At 42.6% G+C, this 12,153-nt stretch overlaps 1 protein-coding gene across 1 annotated transcript in view; it reads left to right on the plus strand.

Moving 5' to 3' along the window:
- Positions 1-375: 375 nt before the first annotated feature.
- The window catches only part of NAGA (alpha-N-acetylgalactosaminidase), a 61,422-nt gene continuing 49,644 nt past the window's right edge, over positions 376-12,153 (plus strand). The window contains exons 1-2 of the mRNA XM_073591076.1: positions 376-507; positions 10,470-10,642. Coding sequence (XP_073447177.1) covers positions 10,488-10,642 — 155 coding nt within the window. The 5' untranslated portion in view covers positions 376-507; positions 10,470-10,487. The remainder of the gene's footprint in view (positions 508-10,469; positions 10,643-12,153) is intronic.

The raw sequence follows: 12,153 nt of genomic DNA on the forward strand, positions 1-12,153 counted from the left end.
AGAAAAGGCCTCGGAGAATACAGTGTGCATGTAGCCTAAAGTCACAATGTCAGGAAGTGTGCTGTTGGGAATAAATTAAACTAATAGTTTTAACTAATGCAGCCGCCAGCCACACATGGGACACACACAACTAGAGGAACTTTGATGGTACATGGAAAACGTGCAAAAATGTTTTTTTCCCCAGAGTTTAGCTTTAACCTTCACTAGAAAAATGGCAACTAAGATCACTGATTGCAGGTTCATGTACTCCAGACATTGTTTGTCTGAACATGTTGCTTCTACCAGTTCCTGCTCAAAGTTGACATAAGTTCGGTGCATTATTTGATGTGTACAGTAGGTGGCAGCAGTGATGCAACATCTCCCAATCCACTAATCAGTCACAAGCCATGCCTGTGTATGTAGGAAGTGGGTGTAGCGGCAGTCATGTGATCTCAGTTCCTGGTGTGGAAGTGTTCTCATTACTTACATTAGTGTTGGTGAGAGAAGGAGCCGGCTGCATTATACAAGGTATTCTTTTTGTGGCTTCTCCTATTCTAGTTGTTTTCTAATGTAAATGTTTGTTTCTGTGTATATATTTATGAATGAAAATAGATATCTTTGTAGCAAGCCATGTCTCTACAGATCAGCTTTGCTCTCATTGAAATAGCAGTGCCTTGGAAAAGTGCAGTCCATTCCTACTGAGGGAAAGGAGGGGGGACATCTCCCCTATATTCCCATAATATGTGGGTTTAGGACAAACATGCTGTGTAAGATAGGGTTACCAGTGCTAGAAATCTGCATTTATCAGGGTCTTCCTGATTTATCAGTTTTGGGTGGGCAGTCTGGCATTAAGACCCCGGTTCATCTTGGCTACTTGTTTCTGTTGCCTTTATTAGTGGGTGATGCTCACTGTTATGCCCCATACACACGGTCGGATTTTCCGATGGAAAATGTCCGATCGGAGCGTGTTGTCGGAAATTCCGGCCGTGTGTGGGCTCCATCGGACATTTTCCATCAGATTTTCCGACACACAAAGTTGGAGAGCAGGAGATAAAATTTTCCGACAACAAAATCCGTTGTCGGAAATTCCGATCGTGTGTACACAAATCCGACGGACAAAGTGCCACGCATGCACAGAATAAATAAAGAGATGAAAGCTATTGGCCACTGCCCCGTTTATAGTCCCGACGTACGTGTTTTATGTCACCACGTTCAGAACGATCGGATTTTCCGACAACTTTGTGCGACCGTGTGTAGACAAAACAAGTTTGAGCCAACATCCGTCAGAAAAAATACTAGGATTTTGTTGTCGGAATGTCCGAAAACAAAGTCCGACCGTGTGTACGGGGCATTAGATTCTCTATTTCCTTATTTATCTTAGATTTACAAGAAACATACAGTATTTACTTTGCTGAGAGCTGCAGCAGGTGTGCCAACCGCGGATCTTCTGGTCAGATTGCTGGGGGTCTCCACCGCCTTTCATCCGATCGCTGGGGGTCTCCACCGCCTTTCATCCGATCGCTGGGGGTCTCCACCGCCTTTCATCCGATCGCTGGGGGGTCTCCACCGCCTTTCATCCGGTCGCTGGGGGTCTCCACCGCCTTTCATCCGGTCGCCGGGGGTCTCCACCGCCTTTCATCCGGTCGCCGGGGGTCTCCACCGCCTTTCATCCGGTCGCCGGGGGTCTCCACCGCCTTTCATCCGGTCGCCGGGGGTCTCCACTAAGGATGAGCTCAGGCGTGCTCGCAAGCCGCACATGCAGAGCCCACCAGGAAGTCGGCACTGCACAGCGATAATCACAGACAGTGAGACATTTCCCGATCTCTGCAGCCGCGCATCGGGACAATGTCTCACTGCTTGTGCTTAGCGCTGTGCAGTGCCGACTTCTGCACATGCAGCTTGTGAACACGCCTGAGCGCATCCTTATGCCCCGTACACACGATCCCGATTATTGGACGAATAATCGCCTGTTTTTATTGTGTTTTTTTTTTTTTTTGCGTGCTAATCTCACGTCGAATCTGATGAGTTTACTAAAGTCACAAAAATTCTCGTATGACAGAATAAAAATTCGGAAGTGATGTTATGTGTAATCCCACCCCCTCAAATCCTTAGTCTCATCTACAATAGCTCATTTAGTTGTAGCAAAATTGTGGGGAGGTCATAACCGGTTTAATCTAGATCAGGGGTCTCCAAACCTTCTAAACGACCAGTTTACTGTCTTTCAGGCTTTAGGGGGGGCTGAAATGTGGCCATTGGGGTAGAAAGTGTCATAATGTGGGAGCAAACAATATCCCATCGTTGGTGTCATTGGGAAGAATCATGCCCCATCATTGGTGTCAGTGCCAGTAGTTTGTCCCCTTTGTTGGTGTCATTGGGAGGAATAGTGCCCCAACATTGGTGTCAGTGGGAGCAGTGGTGCCCCAACATTGGTGTCAGTGGGAGAAATAATGAATGGACTAACTCCCCATCGTTGATGTCAATGCCAGTAATTACACTTAGTTGTTAGTGTCAGTGGGAGGAATAGTGCCCCAAGGACTGGACAAAGGCAAGCAAAGGGCCACATCCAGCCCCGGGCCACAGTTTGGAGACCACCGATCTACATGCTGGCAGCAACAACTGCACATTTTACAGAAAGTGTACAAAAATGGCTAGGGACTACCTGGCACACCACTAGTAGTCCGCAATCTGATGTTCGCATCAGTACACAAATGGAAATGTGTTTTTCACAAGAAGTGTTGACATTGTGTGGTTTCCCCCCCACCCCCCCCCCCATCTGAAACTATAAAACAGTGATTGTCAGTGTGGGTAGGGTCTATTTTTAAATGTTTTAAAGCAGAACTCCTCCAGGATTAAAAAAAAAAAAAATCGACTTCTGCACGTGCGGCTTGTGAACATGCCTGAGCGCATCCTTATGCCTCGTACACACGGTCCCGATTATCGGATGAATGATCATCCGTTTTTATTGTTGTGGTTTTTTTTTTTTTGCATGCTAATCTCACATCGAATCTGAGTTTACTAAAGTCAAGAAAATTCTCGTACGACAGAATAAAAATTCGGAAGTGATGTTATGTGAGGTAATGCATTTGTATTGCATTTTCGAACGACAGTACTGCTTAAACAAAAATCGTACGATCTGGCATCGTATGTCCGATAGAATGATATCGGATGAACTGTCCTGATTTTCTCTCGAAAGCTCTGTACTAACGATCTGATTATCATACGATCGATTCGAATGCGGCATTTTTCGTACGATTTTCAGATCGCTTAATGCCCCGTACACGCGATGAGATTATCGGACAAATGATCGTCCTTTTTTTTTTTTTTGTTTTTTTTGCATGCTAATCTCAGATCACATCTGATGAGTTTACTAAAGTCACGAAAAACTCCCGTATGACAGAAAAAAAATTTGGAAGTGATGTCATGTGTTGTAATGCATATGTATTGTATTGTATGTTGTAATGCATCTGCTTAAACGAAAATCGTACGAAAAATATTTTCGTGCACGTCCGATAGAATAATATCGGATGAACTGTCATGATCGGCTCTTGAAAGCTCTGTACTAACGATTCGATTATCGTACGATCGATTCGAAAGCGGTATTTTCCGTACAATTTTCTGATCTTGTGTATGGGGCATAAGTCTCCACTGCATTTCAGCCGATCGCTGGGGTCTCCACAACCTTTCCTCTCCTTTTGAAGAAGAAATACAATGCTCCAGGTAACGAAATCCCTCTTCTCCACTACCTCTGCACATGGAAAGGGTGCTAGCCCTGCATGCATCAGGAAGCATATAGTGAAAAATCTGCATGGCTGTACTCCCATTAAGTCACCTTTATTGATCCATGTTAGAATATCGACAATCCATACAGCAGTGGGGGTAGAGATGCACCCACTAATGCGTTTCACACCTTTCCTGGTGCTTAGTCATAGCCTATGAAAAACGCATTGGCTGTGCTGTATTTCTACCCCCATTGCTGTATGGATTGTTGATTTTCTATTATGGATCAATTAAGGTGATTTTATAGGAGTGCGGCCATCCAGATTTTTCACTATACCTTTCCCCTCCCTTTCATCCCATTACTGGTGTCTCCACTACCTTTCTTCAGGCACATTTTTTTTTTTTTAAATGGATATAATTCCTCAAGCTCACCACACAAGTTTAAAATCTGATTGTGGAATTTCTTTTAGATCTTACAACAAATATGTAGTGCTAAGCTGCAGAGTGTGCTTGGCTAGTTTTGTCTCCCGCACACAGAAAGGCGGAGCCAGCTGTTAATCAGGAAGCCAGGTAGATACTGACAATATTGTCTGGATCCTTCCCGGGCCTGGCATAGCTCTGACCTCAGCTGATGGCAAGAAATAGCCCATTGTCATCTGACTTGGGTTCACAGGAGTACGGTGTACTTCTGTGACCCTAAAGCGAAGTCCAGCCAAATGTTAACATGTTAAAAATAGCTTGACAAGTAAGTCTGTCATTTTTTTAACTTCCTTTTAACACACCAAGTGGTACAAAAAAAGTGGTAGTTAGAAGGTTGTGACAAACTGTTTAACACTGACAGGGGGTGCTTACAATGGTCAGCTTTTCTACATTTATGTAAAACCTTTATCCCAAATGGGGGGAAAAAAAATCTGTTCCTCTAACAGCTTAAAGCGGAAGTAAACCCATCCATAAAACAGCTACCTTTCCGGCACGTGCCGGAAATGTAACACTCCCATTGGTTGGGCTCTCAACCAAACTGTCAAACCATCCAATGGCCAGTGTCATAACTGATCACATGTGCAGCATCATGGCAGTTCTAGACTAAACAGAGGCCAAGATAGCGGCTTCCTTGGCTGAAAACGATAGGAGGGTTTACTTCCACTTTAAAAAGTGCTGGATATCGGCTTTAAAGTGGAATTCCAGCTCAACCATAACAACTACTTTTAAAACTGCCCCCTCCCTCTCCTAATATCTGTTTTACTAACCTGTGTAAGGAAAGATGCATACAGTATACCTATTTTCAGGCTGCTTTGGTCTGTGCACCTTTAATTGGTGCTCCTTTACCCAGTTGCTCCCTTTATTCACAGAGGTACGAGCAAGGCTTCCGTGAACCAATGTATAGTATTTCTTGATCCTTGTGAGTGATTTAAACAGGGAGCTCAACATTTATATACAAATAGATCCAGTAGCAAGGTACTGTGTCCCTGGCCTCACTTACGGTTATGAATTGTGCATAAGAAAATAAATAAGGTTGTAAAACAGCATTGAGGAGGTCTGGGGCATGACACTAGTGGGGTTAGGTCTTTCAGCTGGCCAGAGATCACCTTGGAATCCTCCTTTTAAGCAGAAGTGAATTGGGAATAGGAACTTTGAACTGATCTGTTTAGCTCACTTGCAAATCATACAGGGTTGCATGGTCTGAAAATATATAGGTAAATGCACTTGTTACATTATTATATTTTAGATAACCAGTCTAATTTTTGTTGCATCTCACAAAAGTAACCTTCAGATTGTGCTAACATCTCATAACATCACACCACCGGTCACCAGAACACCCTGCTCAAGTGTGCAGAGTAGCATGTGACTTTTTGCACAAGGTACAGTACTAGGAGGTTGGGTTGGGTCATGGCATTTTCCCAGTTTTCTGCTACAAACCTGTAAATCAGGTTTGTTTTTAGCAAGCATCTATTGTAAAAAAATCTGTTTTTTGTTTTGCTTGTGTGTTTTTTTTTATTTATTTATTATACAGAAGAATGAGCTAATTTAGCTGTTCAGACTAAGGCCCCAGAGTTAATCACATTGGGTCTCCTGCAGCTATTTGCAAATGGTCTTATTCGCAAGTGTGAGAAATACCTGTATAGGCAGATTTCCATCCATCCTAAAATACTGTCAGGGAGGCATCTTAGACAACCCCCTCAAATCCTTGGTCTCATCTACAATAGCTCATTTAGTTGTAGCAAAATTGTGGGGAGGCCATAACCAGTTTAATCTAGATCAGGGGTCTCCAAATCTTCTAAACGGCCAGTTTACTTTCTTTCAGACTTTATGGGGGGCTGGAATGTTGCCAGTGGGAGTAGAAAGTGTCATAATGTGGGAGCAAACAATACCCCATCGGTGTCATTGGGAAGAATCATGCCCCATCATTGGTGTCAGTGCCAGTAGTTTGTCCCCTTTGTTGGTGTAATTGGGAGGAATAGTGCCCCATCTTTGGTGTCAGTGGGAGCAATGGTGCCCCAACATTGGGGTCAGTGGGAGAAATAATGAATGGACTAACTCCCCATCATTGATGTCAATGCCAGTAATTACACTCAGTTGTTAGCATCAGTGGGAGAAATAGTGCCCCAAGGGCTGGACAAAGGCAAGCAAAGGGCCACATCCAGCCCCGGGCCACAGTTTGGAGACCACCGATCTACATGCTGGCAGCAACAACTGCACATTTTACAGAAAGTGTACAAAGATGGCTAGGGACTACCTGGCACACCACTAGTAGTCCGCCATCTGATGTTCACAAATGGAAATATGTTTTTCACAAGAAGTGTTGACATTGTGGTTTTTTTTTTTTTGTTTTTTTTTTTCCCATCTGAAACTATAAAACCAGTGATTGTCAGTGTGGGTCGGGTCTATTTTTAAATGTTTTAAAGCAGAACTCCAGGATTAAAAAAAAATCCCCCCATAGTACACCCCCCCACACAAAACACTAAACAGTTATTACATTTGTGAAATTTCTTAGTCCCGGTTCACACAGGGGCGGCATGACTTGCAGGTCGCCTCACCGAGGCGACCTGCACACGACTTCAGCGGCGACTTGTAAAACGACTTCTGTATAGAAGTCAATGCAAGTCGCCTGAAGTCGCTCCAAAAATACTACAGGAACCTTTTTCTAAGTCGGAGCGACTTGCGTCACTCCTATTAGAACGGGAGGCGACTTGGTCGCCTGACAAGTTGCCCCTGTGTGAACTGGCACTTACAGTTTAAGAGATATGTCTGATTGAATTTTCAGGAAGTCAGCTCTGTGATTCAAAAAATGCATCATCTTTTCTGCCAGGGAGGATCTATTAGAACAGGGATTGCATCATATCCTTTCTCCTCTCTTTACACTGTAATCAGACTACATTGAAGAGAAAAGAAAAAAATGGGATATATTAGTGTTTAGACTGCCGACATCCTAAACATACATAAAGTTTGTACACCTACACCATAGTGCAGGGTTGGAGCAGCCCCCTTGGACTTTTAAGGCAGAGATGGTCATAGAAATAGTTTTATGATAAAAGGCAATATAATGCCACTTTTATTAGTACAAAACATAAAAACTTATTTGTATATAGACATAGCCAACAAGACAAATAATGTAAAACACACAGTACAAAGCTAAACGAAATGGTGGTACATCAAAGCATATTTGTCAAACTCAACAAAAAGGCACGTATGCCCTGTGATGCCAGAGATGAGCTGTGGTCAGTCAGTAGGGATTTCCTGCGTATAGGCCAACATGTTTCGAAATGAACAATGTGTATTCCTTCATCAGGGTGACTATGTCTGGGTGACTTTAATTGTCATTGTGTAAACGTAATCACACTATAGAGCACAATATAAACATAGCTATATATATATATATATATATATATATATATATATATATATATATATATATATAATCTGTGTAACCATTCAGATGTTCACATGATAATATACAATAATCAAAGAACAAACACAAAGGATAAAATCAATGGGGACTCCCAAAGTGACTGGAGCAGTCCTCAGAGCAGCAGGCGGGTAGGTGTGTATCCTGGGATGAGCAACCTGCAACATCCACAAGAAACGCCTTGTAGGCTACAGCAGCCAAAAAAGGTATGAATATCTAAAGCAAAAAAAGCAATTGGAAGAGCATATTAACACATACTTCCTAAACGTAATCATCAGCAAACAGAATAAATGTTGTATGAGAATGGGATAGGGGAATCGGGTATCTTATCACCCCATCATATAGTACATTACCTTTCAACACACCAGTGCAGACAGACACACCATGGCAGCAATGCTCAATCAGAGACATGCCTGTCAGGTGTGTCTGCTTATATAGGGAGTATTCCTTAGGGAGAGCCAATAGACCATGGGGAGGAGGTGCTGGAACCCTGACGTCAAGACAGGACAAGGCGGTTCTCTGATGCAGAGGTGCGCCACGTAACCCCGCCGATCAAGTAGGATGACATCATGTGTCAGATTATCACCGGCGCAAAGAGTTCCCCAGCAGCGTCATATGATGCGGGGGGGATGGGTGGCAGCTCCTTCCCGCTGAAAGGCCGTGGGGACAGCAGGAAGTGTAAACCCCCAGTGCCGTCCACCGGCCACAAGCGGGTGGAGCCTACCCGCCGGGTGGTGTAGGCAGAAGACTCCACAGGAGACACACGCATCCCCACCTAGCGGATCTGCGGACCATGACAGTCACAGTGGGCAACTAATAATACAAAAACCACAATAGAAAACCACACAACGGAAAACAAATAATTAAACATAAACGGTGTACATAGGACAAAACGAACAGGGAAGGGAGGAAAAAAATAAATAAATAAATATATATATATATTTTATAATGGGGAGGAAAATGGCCAAGGATATAAAATACCAGGAAAGAGCAGATCTAAAATTAAGGATTAATTATTAAGGAATTCTGTATGTGGTATTATATTTGGCACAGGGATCCCAAGCTGCCATGGCATAGGGACACACAGCAAAATTACAACACATTAGTTCCTCTAGAGTTCAGGACTCTCAATGCCAGAAATTAAAGGTTCAACTCTCATCCCTTGACACAAAACCAGGAAGGAAGGGCTTGAAGTTAAATGCCTCATTTAAACCTTGTGGCAGAGTGGCCTTGAGGTTGAAGATCCATCTAATTTCACGTTGTAACAATTGCTTGTTGAGGTTGCCACCTCTGTGACTGGGATGTAGGCAAACCAGGGCCAGAAAATGTACCTTAGGGATAGACGCAGCATGGACTAAAGCCATGTGTCGACCAATGGGTACATCAGGATCATGTTTGCGTAAACTTAAAGTGGAACTTCAGCCATTTTTTCAACTTTCCTTCTATTAAATCTTCGGCCCTTGTTGTTTTAACTTTGGATAGTAAAACATATTTTTTCTGCCAGTAAATACCTTATACGGCCCACTTCCTCTTTCTTGTCTGGTAAAATGCTTAGGCGTTTGACATCATGCACAGCTCTCTCACTCTCGTGAGAGTTTGCCAGGAAGGGAGGGAGGATGAGTCTGGAGGATGAGCTGCAGAGCTGGAGGTGTGACTCTATAAATCCAGGAAGTGAACAGGCAGCAGCTTCAGCTGCCCACAGTTAAAATGGATGCAGCCAGACTCAGGGAGATTTCTGCAGCATATTTGGCAAGTACAGAATCACAGTATATATAAAAGATGCAAAGTGGTTGGAGGAAAGCTTCAGAATGGTAAAAGTGTTTTTATTACAAATTATGTAAGCAGACTGCAGTTCCTCCAATATGTGTTGATATATACGTTTCCAGAATTAGATTATAGTTTTCCCCGACATAGTAACATCCACAGTCACAAGAGAGTAGATCTACCACGGCGGGGGTCCTGTAATTTACGTAATGTTTTGGATGAAAAATGTACCCGTTGGGTAACTGGATATTTTTGCGTCTGTCCATATATTGACAGTAGGCACATCCCCACAGGGGAAAGTGCCTAGAGTTTTGCGCATGTCACCTCTTGAGGCCCTATATTCACTAGATACCAGCTCGTCGCCCACAGAGGGGGCCCTCCTGTAGGCGACAGCTGGCATCTCGGACACAAATGGAGTAAGCAAAAGGATCCATGACGAGCAGATACCAATACTTATTTAGAATTTGCTTATGTTGTGTACAGTAGGTAGTGATGACACGTGTTGTGTCATCATTTACAGATTTTATTGGGGGTAGAAAGCAATTCTCGACGAGATAGTTTGATTGTTTTCTGATACACCTATTTAAGGGAGAACTTGGAGTATTCTCGCTCAAGGAGTCTGGTCCTCAGGACATCGGCTTCCTTTTGAAATCTGACATCGGAACAATTACGGCACTCATTTTATTTCATTTCAGGACTCTTGTTTTTCAGACTTTGTTTCACTGGTTTGTTTCAAGTTTTTTTTTTTTTTTTGTCATTATTTATCAATTGTTTATACACATTTTGGTATTTGCATATAAGTCAATGAACTTATACATTTAGTTTTTAAAGCGCACTTTACACTTAATACTACATTTACCACATCCCATCAATCCAGGGATTTTTTTTTTTAGTGCTGCAGTCTTTCACTATATTGGCCAAACCCACCCTTTTTTTTTTTTTTTAATTGTAGACTTTTGACCATGCCATGTAAATGCTATAGATTTTCACTACTAAGTAAATAGTAATATCTGTGCCCTCAGATGGCAGCATGGGGACACTCTTGATAAGATGGAGTCAATTTCGAAAGACTTTGCTTTACAGATTTACTTATTTTCATTTACAGTTTTGAATAGAAGATAAAATGCAGCTGATATATCTGGGCATTCTCCTTGCTCTGTCTGCCCTTTGTTCTTCTTTGGACAATGGCTTAGCCAAGACACCTCCAATGGGCTGGATGACATGGGAACGATATAGATGCAACATTGACTGCAAAATTGACCCAGAGAATTGTATTGGGTAAGTTTTTATAATAATTTTTAACTGGCCTAGCACATACATTGCCATGTTAATAATGTATTTCTGAGACCCACTGTTACTGCAAATGCCAAAACAACCTTGTAATTTAAGGGATCTAGAAGTAAACTTTAGTCAAAACTGAAAATGAACCTTTGAGATATATACAGGGATCACAACCTACTGATTAAGTGCTTATTTTTCATCCAGGGATAGTTGCACGGTTCCACTCCACCACACTACCCTTTGTAAGAAGTAGTGACCATAGAAGGTGTCTGTCTGTGTTGCTGGAATGCACACTGCAGGCTCCTCCCTTTCTCCCACATGCAGAAAACTTGATGTAAAAATATGTCAGTACTCTATGTAAGTTTCTCATAGAAAAAAATTGCTGATACGTTCTACATCACACTGCCAAAAACACCTATCCACTACCTTTAAACTAACCCTAATACAAGATTTAGTAAAATGTGCTACTAACTTTTTTTTTTTTTTTCTCCAAATTGCAAAAAAAAACAATTGCAGGTGTTGAAAACTGTAAATGCTGTAAATAATGTTTATAGACTAGAAAAGACACACTAAAAGTACTCGTAGACATAGGGTGGTGGTTGAAAGACATGGTAATAATAGCAAAAGATTGCAGGATTGTGTGTATGTATGTACAAGCTTACCTTTGGCAGGTACTCTGTTGCTGGCCTTACCAATTTTATTCATCCTTAATGTGCTATTACACTCTCACTTTCGGCTACTGATTTAATCACTTACTGAGTATGCAGCTTGTTTATCTTTTAATCTTTCCTATTTTCCAGTTTTAGTTGGTACCATGACTGCTGCCATAGGTTTTCTGTTTCAGGGTGGCTCCTTTTTCCTGCATCCTCCTATAGCGTCACCCTTGTATGCAGGGACTAGACTTTTGTGTTTTCCTACACTGTGTGTATCAATATAAACACACAGCCCCGTAGCCTAGGATGGCAAGGCACTTCCCTGCTCACCCTTCTATCTATGTCCCTTCTCCGAGCTTACACACAGCCCTGTAGCCTAGGATGGCAAGGCACTTCCCTGCTCACCCTTCCATCTATGTCCCTTCTCCGAGCTTACAGTCTGGCTGCAGACTGCACTGACCACTGTTATCTCCTTATGATGAGCAGAAGCTCAGGGAAACAACACTGAAAGTCTGAATTCAGCATATTGAAGGTTGTAAACTGAAAGGGTTGGGGAAAGAATTTTATCAAATGGGTTACTAAGTAATGTTTATTTTATTGGGGAGGGGTAGAGAAGGAAGCGCCACCTGAGTGTAGTATTAACAAATGATGTTTAATGACACCAGGTAAAAACACACTTACAGGATAAAAACATATAAAAGGCTCATCTGTATAGGTATGTGGTCCTCGGTGTTCCCTCTGATCCTGTGGTGGTGACGCTGCAGGGATGCTGGGCTGCAGAAGGTGGATTACCAGCTGGTAGCTCCTTCTGTGGCCATCAGGAAGAGACTAGGGGCCGGCGTGGAGCGTGCATGA

Source organism: Aquarana catesbeiana, linkage group LG06 (genome assembly GCF_042186555.1).
Source record: "Aquarana catesbeiana isolate 2022-GZ linkage group LG06, ASM4218655v1, whole genome shotgun sequence".
In the NCBI taxonomy this organism is placed as follows: domain Eukaryota; kingdom Metazoa; phylum Chordata; class Amphibia; order Anura; family Ranidae; genus Aquarana; species Aquarana catesbeiana.